This window comes from Chanodichthys erythropterus, chromosome 22, assembly GCF_024489055.1.
Source record: "Chanodichthys erythropterus isolate Z2021 chromosome 22, ASM2448905v1, whole genome shotgun sequence".
Taxonomy (NCBI): domain Eukaryota; kingdom Metazoa; phylum Chordata; class Actinopteri; order Cypriniformes; family Xenocyprididae; genus Chanodichthys; species Chanodichthys erythropterus.
Genome location: NC_090242.1, coordinates 23,038,740 through 23,051,000, shown reverse-complemented (window position 1 = coordinate 23,051,000; position 12,261 = coordinate 23,038,740). Strand labels below are relative to the sequence as shown.

The 12,261-nt window shown below is 36.0% G+C and overlaps 2 protein-coding genes across 5 annotated transcripts in view; both read left to right on the top strand.

The window, feature by feature from the left end:
• Window positions 1-6,141, top strand: part of rb1 (retinoblastoma 1) — a 40,430-nt gene extending 34,289 nt beyond the window's left edge. Inside the window, exons 24-27 of the mRNA XM_067376725.1 lie at window positions 3,586-3,616; window positions 3,704-3,846; window positions 3,953-3,999; window positions 5,227-6,141. Coding sequence (XP_067232826.1) covers window positions 3,586-3,616; window positions 3,704-3,846; window positions 3,953-3,999; window positions 5,227-5,297 — 292 coding nt within the window. The 3' untranslated portion in view covers window positions 5,298-6,141. The remainder of the gene's footprint in view (window positions 1-3,585; window positions 3,617-3,703; window positions 3,847-3,952; window positions 4,000-5,226) is intronic.
• cysltr2a (cysteinyl leukotriene receptor 2a) lies at window positions 5,704-12,141 on the top strand. Of its 4 annotated transcripts, none has more exons than XM_067376730.1 (4): window positions 5,704-5,842; window positions 6,165-6,310; window positions 7,105-7,188; window positions 7,970-12,141. In XM_067376730.1, the coding sequence occupies exon 4, from the start codon at window positions 7,978-7,980 to the stop codon at window positions 9,010-9,012; it is 1,035 nt and encodes a 344-aa protein (XP_067232831.1). In that variant the 5' UTR covers window positions 5,704-5,842; window positions 6,165-6,310; window positions 7,105-7,188; window positions 7,970-7,977; the 3' UTR covers window positions 9,013-12,141. The 4 variants fall into 4 exon arrangements, with proteins under 4 accessions (XP_067232831.1, XP_067232830.1, XP_067232829.1 ...); XM_067376729.1 differs by having other exon boundaries at window positions 7,102-7,188; XM_067376728.1 differs by adding an exon at window positions 7,574-7,671 and having other exon boundaries at window positions 6,165-7,188.
• The last annotated feature ends 120 nt before the right edge of the window (window positions 12,142-12,261 follow it).

The following is a 12,261-nucleotide window of genomic DNA, read 5'->3' as shown; positions in this document are numbered from 1 at the left end:
TATTTGAAATGAAACAATTCAACATTTTCTTACAACTATAAACACAATCTCAAAACTATGCACCAACTTGTACAAACCTCAAACTTCCAAGTCAGAATAAAATGTTTTAGTCAAAAACTTATTCTTGTCTGACAAAATCAAACTTTGGCCTCAGATGACACACAAAACTTAAAGGGATAGTTCACCGTAGTAGATAGTTCAATGAAAATTTGGTGTTTATCTGCTTACCCCCAGGGCATCCAAGATGTAGATGACTTTTTTTCTTCAGTCGAACGCAAATTATGATTTTTAACTGCAACCGCTGCCGTCTGTCAGTCAAATAATAGCAGTGATTGGGAACTTGAACAATAAGAGTCGAAAAAACTTCCATAGACAAATCCAAATTAAGCCCTGCGGCTCGTGACGGCACATTGATGTCCTAAGACACGAAACGATCGGTCTGTGCGAGAAACCGAACAGTATTTATATAATTTTTTACCTCTAATACACCACTATGTCCAACTTCGTTCAGCTTCCGGCTAGTGAGGTCTGATCGCGCTCTGACAACGGAAGTGATGTCTCGCGCTCATTGAAGTATATGGGCGAGACATCACTTCTGTCTTCAGAACGCGTTTTTTGACTTCACTAACAGGAAGCTGAACGAAGTTGGACATAGTGGTGTATTAGAGGTAAAAATTATATAAATAATGTTCGGTTTCTCGCACAAACTGATCGTTTCGTGTCTTAGGACATTAATGTGTCGTCACGAGCCGCAGGTTTTAATTTTGATTTGTCTAAGCAAGTTTTATTTACTGTTATAGTTGAAGTTCCCATCTACTGCTATTATTTGACTGACAGACGGCAGCGGTTGCAGTTAAAAATCATAATTTGCGTTCGACTGAAGAAAAAAAGTCACCTACATCTTGGATGCACTGGGGGTAGGCAGATAAACATCAAATTTTCATTTTTGGATGAACTATCCCTTTAACTAATACACAGATTACTGCACTGCCCAGTGAACACTAGTGAGATCAATTCATATAACACTGTAACAAAGGAATTCAGGAATTATTTTGCAGCTCACTGTCTACTACTAGACTATACAAAAACAAATTTACAGATACAGTAAAATACAACAATGATTTTTTTTTTTTTTTTTTTTTTTTTTTTCCATTTTACTATTGTAAATTGATCTGGCAGTAGATATGTATGAACTTGGTATGCACCACAATACAGTATACTGTCAATTACAGCAAAAACTAAATTCAGCATCTTCTGCACATTTGGCCAAATTTGATTACAGTACACTGCGTTCCAAATTATTATGTAAGTGACATATCAGTAAGATTTCTGTACAATAAACATTCAGATTTTAGTTTTTCTAAGAAAATGTTTGTTTATTTATTCATGTCTTTTTAGATGACTGGTATCAATCTCAGACAAAATAATTTGCCTGATCTATAGAAACCCTACTTAGAGGTTGTTCCACATTATTAAGCAAGTCACAGTTCTCATGCAATATGGGGAGGAAGAAAGATCTTTCTGAAGATGAAAAGCATGAAATGGTGCAATGTTGTGCAAAAGACATGAAAACAACTAATATTGTGTGAAACTGAATAGAGAGTATAGAATTCATAAGATTTGTGAGTGATTTAGAGAACACCAGAACTCGGTCAGATAAAGGCTTATTGATGAAAGTTCCTATCAAAAAAATGAATTGTATTAAAAGGGCAGCTATAAAAAAGCCAGTTTTGAGCAGCAAACAGGTATTTGAAGCTGCTGGTGTCTCTGGAGTCTTGAGAACCTCACCATGCTGGCTGGCAGTTGTGCATAAAGATGCATTTTAGACACCACAAACCAAACCTAACAAAGAGAAACGTTTACAGTGGGTGTAGAATACATTTTCAAACAGTTTTATTTCTGTGGTGTTTTTTTGCAGCATGGGATAGTGCATAGTGCATTGTACTATGCACTATCCTCCTTTTTATACCATAGCTGAAAATGGCCAGTTATGAACTTCACATATCTTGCATATTATAATATTCCAGCCCAAATCATCACCCACCAGCTCCTTGCTGACGTCGCAGTCTTGTTGGAACGTGGTAGCCATTCACCAACCATCCAGAAATCCATCCGTTTAGACCATCCATTGTAGTACGGCATTATTCAGTGAATAAAACTATTTAAATATGAGTCTTCATGTATTTCTAAACCCACTGTAAATGTTTCTCTTTGTGAGGTTTGGTTAGTGATTGTTGAAATGCATCTTTACACACAACTGCCAGCCTGCATGGAGAGCTTCTTGAGACTCCAGAGACACCAGCAGCTTCAAATACCTGTTTGCTGCTCAACACTGGCTTTTTTATAGCTGCCCTTTTAATACAATTAATATTTTCATCAATAAGCCTTTATCTGACCGAGTTCTGCTGTGCTCTAAATCACTCACAAATCTTATGCTAATTTGATAATCTCTATTCAGTTTCACACAATATTAGTTGTTTTCATGTCTTTTGCACAACATTGCACCATTTCATGCTTTTCATCTTCAGAAAGATCTTTCTTCCTCCCCATATTTCATGAGAACTGTGACTTGCTTAATAATGTGGAACAACCTCTAAGTAGGGTTTCTATAGATCAGGCAAATTATTTTGTCTGAGATTGATACCAGTCATCTAAAAAGACATGGATAAATAAACAAACATACATTTTCTCAGAAAAACTAAAATCGGAATGTTTATTGTACAGAAATCTTACTGATTTGTCTCTTGCATAATAATTTGGAACACAGTGTATATAAGGTACTATAGCAGTGTATTGGTCTTCTGACACAAGACAGTCATTTCTCAGTTTCAAATTTTTTTGAGAAATGTGTCTTTGTTTTGAGAACTGAACGAATGGTTTGGGAAACTGGGCCAACTGAATCACTTATGTGTTAGCAATCGGGAAAAGCTAAAATAAATTTAGATTCTTACCTAACTACTAGTTTCTGTGATCGGAACCTTCTTATTGATTTCATGTTACCATTTCGTCGGATGGCAAAAAGACCTTTATCCATGATGAAAGTGGAGCGGGCGGTTGGTGAATCAGCTCGCAAAAAAATTACGAAAATTTGAGGACTTCTGAGTTAGCCGAGAAGCGGTAATTTTCCGATTCACGAACAAATGGAAAACAATTCGTAAGTGAACTTGGCTGCGCTGTGTTTTGACTCCCAAAGAACCGGTCCATAAGAGTTTGTTAATGAAGCTGACTACATTGCACTGCGTGCGCGTGCAACCGTCATGCAGCTTATTGAAAGACGTGTTTTCTTGCCATTATTTTGCAATACGCTGTCTTTTTTATGTCATCACATTGAAGCACCGCTGCTGAAAAGCAGTAGTACTTGAAACACTGCTAACATTTATATTTTATTCTCTGATAATTTTGGGGTGGCAGACGGGGTGGCAAAGCTTTTTCTTAGGATGGCAGTTGCCACCCCGGTAGATCCGCCCCTGGTGGGATGATTAGCGAGGTTGACTTGTTATATTTTTTTCGAAAAGCTTTACCTTAAAAGTCTTTCTGTGCGTTGTGTTGTACTAATTGTATCTTTTCTCTCTTTGTCCTGTACAGAATTCTTATATCTATCGGTGAATCCTTTGGGGTTAGTGATGGAAAGCATTTATTACACTTTCAGACTATTTTAAATATGTTAGACTTGATTTTAAAATCTCTCACTTCATCTCAACAGTCTGCAGACAAATTTCAGAAGATCAATCAGATGGTGAGCAGCACTGATTGGTCCCTCAAGAGGAGTCTTGATGGAGGCTCTGCCCCCAAACCCCTGAAGAGATTGCGCTTTGACATGGATGGACAAGATGAAGCTGATGGAAGGTGAGATTTATGTTCTATTCTTCTTCATTTATCTATCCAAGTTTCAATCCAGTAAGTCATTGAGACCCATTTTTTTTAAATTCATTTTTATCACTTTCATTTTTAGCAAATCAAGTGGCGAGTCAACTTTGATCCAGAAGCTGGCTGAGATGAGTAAGCATGTTTGTTTTCTGAATTGTAAGCTGGATTTCCCCGAACCACAAAGATGCTCTGCCGTCACACTTCTACCTGTCTAGACATGGCAGATTTTTTAATGAGTCAAATAGTGGAATGAATAAAAGCTTATTTATTGGAATTAGATGGATGCAAACCAAAAGATTGTTCATAAATGAATTATAAGTGCAATAAAAGCTATACATCTTGTAAAGTGACAGTAAAGACATTTTATAATGATTAAAAAAATCATTTCAAATAAATGGAATGATTGTACAATATTCTAAAAAAAATTATATTGATACTATTGAAACTATTTTAACATTGATATTAAGAAATGTTTAATAAGAAGCAAATCAGCATATTAGAATGATTTCGAAGGATCGTTTCTGATCATTCAACTTTGCTTTGACAGAAATTGTTTTAAAATATATTAAAAAAGAAAACGGTTATTTTAAATTTTAGTAATATTTCACAATGTTACTGATTTTACTGTAGTTTTGTTCAAATAAATTCAGTCTTGGTGAGAATAAGAGACATTAAAAAATCTTACCGACTCCAAAACTTTTGAATTAGTGTTTCTCTTAATAATAATAATAGACCCTGGACCACAAAACCAGTCATAAATTGAACGGGTATATTTGTAGCAATAGCCAACAATACATTGTATGGGTCAAAATGATAGATTTTTTTTTTTTTTTTTATGCCAAAAATCATTAGGATGTTAAGTTATGATCATGTTCCATGAAGATATTTTGTGAATTTCTTACTGTAAATGTATCAAAAATGTATTTTTGTGAGAGGATATGCATTGCTAAGGACTTAATTTGGACAACTTTAAAGGCGATTTTCTCAATATTCAGATATTGCAGCTTCAGATTCCTGATTTTCAAATAGTTGTATCTCGGCCAAATATTGTCCTATCCTAACAAACCATACATCAATGGAAAGCTTATTTATCAGCTTTCAGATGGTGTATAAATCTCAATTTAAAAAAACTGACCCTTATGACTGGTTTTGTGGTCCAGATCTCCAGGGTCACAATTAAGAATTACAAGCATCTCATATTTTCTAGCTAAATATTCAAATAAAACGTATTTTCTATACAGCCTAACTAGATTCCGAATCCTATCAAAGTACCGTAGTCAAAATTTGCAAGTCATTGAATATAATTTAACATCACGTGAAATGCTGTTGTTGCTAAAACGTTTGTTCTCGTCTCTTCAGACTCGACACGTACTCGTATGCAGGAACAGAAACTGAAGGAGGAGTCCGTTAAAGAGCATCTAGAGCCCTGAATAAATCCTCTCTGTACTGCCTGAGGAAAACCACTCCACCATGAACAGGAAAGGCTGACATCCCTGGGTGTTACTACATTTTAGACTTCTTTACTTGTTTTAGTAATTAAGCAATGCACTGCATTTCCTAAAGTTGCACAGGTCCTTTTCCTGTGTCATTTCATTTTAGTTTGTTTTAAGCATGTGAGTGTCAATGAAGGAGGTTTTATTCTTTATTTTGTAGTTGAATTTGTGGTAGAGGAAATAACATGAAGCATACCTCTCAATTGATCTACAAACATGGCGGATTTGGTGTCATGATGATAATTTATTGCTTTGTTTTGTTTTCTGGTTGTTTTTTATTCCCCTCATTAATTCAAGAGCTGCCTGTTGTTCCTCATTGCTGTACAGGAAAGGGTGATTTACATAGGGTTTAAGATCAAATTTTACAACAGTGTTTCCTTTTAATCATGTTTAAGGTAAAGACATCACATCTTTTGCAGATGTGAACCCTGCTTGTGGCCTCTCTCAAAGCATATCTTTGAGGACTCCCTATTTTGAGTGATGTAAGTTAATGAATTTAATTAAATTTGTTGCTGTTTAAACATTACTGGGTTTTTAGGATGTGATTTGTTTTGTGAGTGGATGTGCGTGTGTGCGGTCCTCTATTTGACCTTTTCATGTTCTTCCTTGGCCACATTGTTGTTTTGCTGTTGAATTGTAAGACTACAGCTTTTGTTACTAATATTCAAAAAATTATGTTATACCTCAAATGTTCGTTTTGAAAAATTATGTAATGCTTCAAAAGTTTTAACATCTGACTTGCTTGTTAAAGAAAAATTAAGTGTCCTGTTTTTTTTTTTTTTTGTTTTGTTTTTTTTATTCAAGGAAGACAGTGGCACATTTGCCTGCCTCTTGTTACCACAAACTGAGACTGTAGCCATAGCACATGGTGCTAAAATGATCAATCAAACTCTGTTTAGGCAAGTGTCGGCAGATTTATTCCCTACTGGAATGCTGCTTGTCAGGAAATGGTAAGCTCATAAATGTCTTGCTAGTGTTGTTTGTTTGAAGTTCAGAGAATCATGTCTTTGCAGAGACTTTATTTTTACTCATCATTTTTGCATCCCTTGCTTCCCAATAATTTATTTCATAGGTGCGTCACTCATTTTAATTCTTCAGTATGACCGTGACACAAATACTGGAACATGTTTGTACATTCAATGCAGTTCATTTAAATTTCCCCAGCACATCATTTATGGGTTTTAATGTACTGCTGACGTCACAAACGCTCGTTCACAAAGGCTCTGCTTTGTCAGCAGTGGCTTCTTTTAAAAGGTTATCAGTACATCTTCATCAGAAGTGCTTGTGATCAAAGAGAAAATTTAGGGCAGCACAATTGGGTGGCTCAAATTGCATAGTACCAGTGGAACTGAATAAAGGTGGTGGTGGTGAAAACACACATCTTCATAAGCTGTTGTGGTTTAAAGCTGACGCGTGCAAAGCACAATAACCAGTGTTTTAGTGCTTTGCATCTAAATTGCCCTATTCACTTTACAAATAGGGATAAGCTTAGGACTTTGGACCTTTTGTAGATACCTTTTGTGTATATCAGGACATATTATTCAAAACACTTTGAAACTAAAGCATTTGACAGAACTGCCGTACTAAATAATGCATGGAACAAGTGCTGTTATAGTATGGTTGTTTTTGTTTTTAGAGAAGGAAATGAATCAGTCCATTTGAACTGATTAAAGTGATGATGGGGAGGTTGTTCTTGGGACATCCTCCGCCTACTGTGTTTTGTACCTCATACCTCCTCCAGTAGCTGACAATGCTGTGCTGGCTTGGCTAGTGACAAAACTGAGTGCTTTTGAAAGACCTGATTTCACCACTTCACACTGCAGAAAAGGTAAAGTCTTGCTTTTAAAGTTTGCTTTAAATCACAATTGTTACTGTTCAAAACTACTATATAGAAGTTTGAGAAGTAATTTGATACTAGGATTTCTTTTTAAAAGGCTTGTTACTAACTGGGTATTTAACAGAGATTGTTCGTGCTAGAGTAAAAAAGCCTGTTTTGCCATACAGCTTTTGAAAATAGAAGAAAATGAAATACAGTAAAACTTCCAGTAAGAATAAGAAGCACTTGCACTCTTAGAAATAAAGGTTCCAAAAGGGAGTTTTTGTGGTGATGCAGTAAAAATAGCATTTTGGATTCTTTAAATAACCGTTCAATGAATGTTTTTTCTTAGTGAAGGATATTTAAATAATCTGAAGAACCTTTTTCCACTATAAAGAATGGAATGCAATGGAAAGTTTCCATGGACATCTTGGAACCATAGATGCCAATAAATAACCATTATTTTTGGAGTGTACAGTATCATACTAAGCCAAGGTAATACATAGCTTCCCAAAGGGATAGTTCATTCAAAAATGGCTTGCTTGCAAGATATTTTGGGGGGGGGGGAAATCTATTCATATATTTAATGAAAGTCATTGAGATCCAATGTTGTTTTTGACTTTCATTGTATGGACCAAATCAGTTCTTCAAAATATGATCCTTTTGGAATGGTGGAATGAGGGTGGTTGTTTGTTTTTTTGTTTTTTGGTTGATCTATTCCTTTAAAAACATAGTTTTTGTTGTTTGTTTTAAATCACTAAATTTTTATCCAAACCTTGTCATTTTTCTCCAGGGAAGGACATGAATGCGTCTTCTCCAGATTTCAGGGAAAACGTCTCCTGTTTAGGCTCCAATAACACAGATCACTTCAAACGCCTAGTGTACCCTGCAGCGTACATATTCATTTTTGTCCTGGGACTCGCCGGTCACTCTTTATCTATCTGCGTCTTCTTCAGCCAATGGAGGACCCAGAAGAGTTTAACTCCAGTCAGCCTGTTAATGGTGAACCTGTTGGTGTCAGACCTGATGCTGGTGTGCTCTTTGCCCTTCAGGATCACTTACTATGTGCTGAACTCGCAATGGCTGTTTGGTCAAGTCGCCTGTCGACTCATCTTGTACGTGTTTTATCTCAATATGTACAGCTCTGTGTATTTCCTAGTTGCACTGAATATCTTGCGTTACCTGGCACTGGCGCGGCCGTACCTGTACATACGCATACAGACCCACTACGTCACGGGTATCTTGTGTGGGCTCATTTGGGTCTTGATGGGTTTAGCCTGCAGTCCGCTGTTGTTCTCTAAGAAAAGAAGTGATGATGATAACAGTTCTCGATGCTTGGATTTGGCAGTGGACAGCGTGGACCGGTTGCTCCTTATCAACAACGTTACGTTTCCAGTGGGCTTTGTAGTGCCCTTGGTGGTCATTCTTTTCTGCTCTGTTTTTGTCGCAAAGAATCTTTTGAGACCTAGTCCTGCGCTCGGTAGGACCAGACCTTGCAGGAAGAAGGCATGCGCTCTGGTTATCATCAGCCTTGGGATCTTTCTGGTGTGCTTTTTACCTTATCACATAGTGCGGACGATCTTCTTATCAGCTGAGAAGCAAGTCAAGATGAATAGATACGGAGACTCATGTGACTTTATTTTGGTAGTCCGTAGGGCTGCCGTCGTAGCGCATTGTTTGTGCACGGCTAACAGTTGTCTGGACCCTGTTCTTTTCTTCTTCGTTGGGGAAAATTCCAGATCTTTCTTCTCTAAATGGACAGGAGGAAGAAAAAATAGCGCCTTTGCTGCAGGGAGAAACCCAGAGCAGGAAGAGTTACAGATATTGCAGAAGTAAATGAAACAAGGTTTAACAGATAACAAAGAAGAGACCAGAAGTACCTCATTCTTTTGGGTACTTCATAAATAGATGTATAAAAAGGTCATGTTTTGACTGACAGGTCTTTATGGGCATTTAAACTGACGGTGTTTATAGGAATATTCTGGGTTCATTGCAAGTTCAATTTGATTACCACATCAATTCATTTTGACTTGTTCCACCTTTTTTGGGGGACAAAGAAATCTTCTGGGTTATAATGAGGCAATGGAAGTTAATTAGGCTAATTTAGCTATAGTAAATGTTAAAAAAAAAATAGGTTTCTCACTGTTCCAGTAGTATAGTCACAGGATGTAAACAATATGCATGTTAACATGAATTTAGTTTGTGTAAAAATACTTATTAACCTTTTCTGCATAAAGATAAATTGAATTGATAAGACTTCATCGCCAAGACACAGCAATGCAAAATCGACCATAAAAGTTACAGGAACAACCTGACCGCTCAAATGCTTTATAAAATGTAAAGCTTTAAATTCTCCAAAAATTGGCCCCATGTACTTCTACTATGGTACATTCAAGTCATGTAAAAAGCAATTGCTCTGTAATTACGACTTGTCTGCTCGAAAATACGAATTTGGAGGAGAACTTGAACGTACCTTAACTGCCCTTACCATAACCATAATATAAAAAAATTGGGGTGATAATCAACAGTGTTGGGGGGAATGCATTACAAGTAACTTGAGTTACATAATTCATTTAATTAATTTTACATTTTCAAGTAACTAGTAAAGTAATGTTTTACTTTTTCAGTTTACAACAAAATAGGTTACTTTTTCCACATTTATGGACTGACAGCTCTCCTGTCCCCATGTTTAGAGAAAATGCAGAGTTGTTGCGTGCGCTGTGTAAACATGATGGTTATTGTAGTTCTAGACTAAATTCAAGTCACCTTTATTTATATAATGCTTTTTACAATGCAGATTGTTTCAAAGCAGCTTTACAGTGATAGCAGGAAACATAATTTTGGCTGTATAACAGCTTTAGAAGAAAATTGTGTCTTTGTCCAGCTTAAGTAAGTTCAGTATTGATTCATTTCCATTGCAAAAATCATTAATTAATAATTTAGTTAATTTATCTCAGATCTGGAGCAAAACAGTGATGTCATCGTCCAGCTCAGTTTGGTTTGAATACAATGGTGTCAATGCAGGCAGATCAGTAATATTGTTGAATATTAAGTGTGAAATGTTTCTGTGAGATGTTATGAAATATGTTCCATGTTGCCTAATTTGAAGCTGCGGTTGGCCTGCGGCTTTTCTGCATACAAAGTAAATGTAAATATTTACTCATCTCACTTGCACGAAAACATTCAGCATTTCTCAAAATGAAAAAAAAAAACTGAAATGCAATAATATAGAAATATAATTAACTATATTAAAATGCACAAATATACTTTGTTTTTAATCTCACTTTATTAACCAATGTCTTTGCTGCTGACCTTCAATGATCTAATTCAAGCATACTAATAAGCTGAAATAACTTTAGATTTAGAAATAAGTGTTAAATCTCCTTCTCCTGTATCCTATTCTTCTTTAATCTGGAATGGCAGCACAGCTGAAAGGTTTGTTTGAACTGCGTCCTCTACTGTACAGGCATAAACATGCATTTCCTTCAGCCTGAGGCTTATTGATTTCACTTTTGGTGTGAAAGGGCCTTTACATTTGCCAAAAATAGAACTTTTTTAAAAATAGAAAAAAACAAACAAGCAAGCCCAGCCCAGGTGAGGAAAAAGTAACACAAAAGTAATATGACGCATTTCTTTTCACAAAGTAACGCAATTAGTTACTTTTTAGGGAGTAACGCATATTGTAATGCAATACATTTAAAAGTAACTTTTCCCAACACTGATAACCAACATGTCACCAATGATGTCAGTTGAGCTTATCTTGTATTGAACCAGATTCCTTCATTTTATTTGAAAATGTATTTATTTAAAGTTGTTGTTTTCCTACTTTCCTAGGTTGCTGCTTTGCATCGCTGCTCATTTTCATTAAGTTGAACTTTGCTCATTTTTTGCTCTCTGAAAATGAATGACTCAACTTTTTTTAGTGCAGTTCACGGATAGCGTGAACGCCGCCTCAGTATTATGGTGTTGAATGTTAATCACGCTAATATTTAGGCAGCAGCTGTTACACCCATATGGAGTGTGCATACTATAGCATATTTTATGTTTTCAATATTTATTTTCGATGTCTTTAAATTTGTTTTGGTCCTTTACTGAGGTTTCTTATCTCTCTGTACATCTTTGGTACGTATCCGCACAGTCCCATGTTAAAGTCTGTGTGATCAGGAAGCCTAAGTAGGCTACAGCAAGCAAATATGTGGCTTCCTGCACACACCTGCTTCTCGCTGCTCTCCGTGTTGTCGCCACATTAAAACTGCACACGTTTCTCTTTTTAGGATTACATACTGACACACTTTTTAAAGTTTTGTGGTAGATAGCACTTTTTGTCATAGTATTCACACGAGGAAGCTGTGTGGTGGATGTCAGTTGAAATCTTTTTCACATCTGCACGTGCACAGTTCATGTTGTCATGTTCACAGTGAGTTCATTAGAAATCTATGTAGATTGCAGTAAAAAAAAAAAAAAAATTAAAGATGCAATCCTTTTATACATAGATAGGCCTGTATAAAAAAGTGGCATGGAAACCGTTTCCATAATGAATGTTTTGTTTATATATCAGCATAGAGTTTAGTCAGTAAAAAAAAATACTGCTTCCTCTTTCATTTCATCCATAAATGGAAATATTGTCACTGAACTAATGTTCTCATAATGAAGCCCCTCCCTTTGTTACATGCAACCTGCATAAGAAACGTCTTCTCAGTGCCTCAAAGTCCTGTGAGCTACAGATAGCATTTTGGTGTAGCTACTAGATATTTTTGCAATACGCAAACTGTATATATTAGCACTTGGTTTTTTAGTCACAAGGGTCTTCTGAGATTTTAAAGGGGCTGATACTTTTATATTCTGAAACATTTGTTCAGTCTAATTAAACATTGATAATATGAAACTGTAATATCATGTGAATATTAAACACTGAAACAAACATGGCTGCGCCCATGAGGGGGCGACCTGCTCACTGTAAAATAAAACGGCTTTTTCTAGAAAACTGGTGTCTGGAGTCTTCAATACATGAACATCGTTTTTTAAATCATATTTATCAAGTGTTGGTTTTTGTGTAAAACGTTTTGCAAAACAAGAACAACTGCA

Coding starts and splice junctions, on each gene's coding strand:
- cysltr2a (XM_067376730.1), top strand. CDS start 7,978: ATGAATGCGTCTTCTCCAGATTTCAGGGAAAACGTCTCCTGTTTAGGC.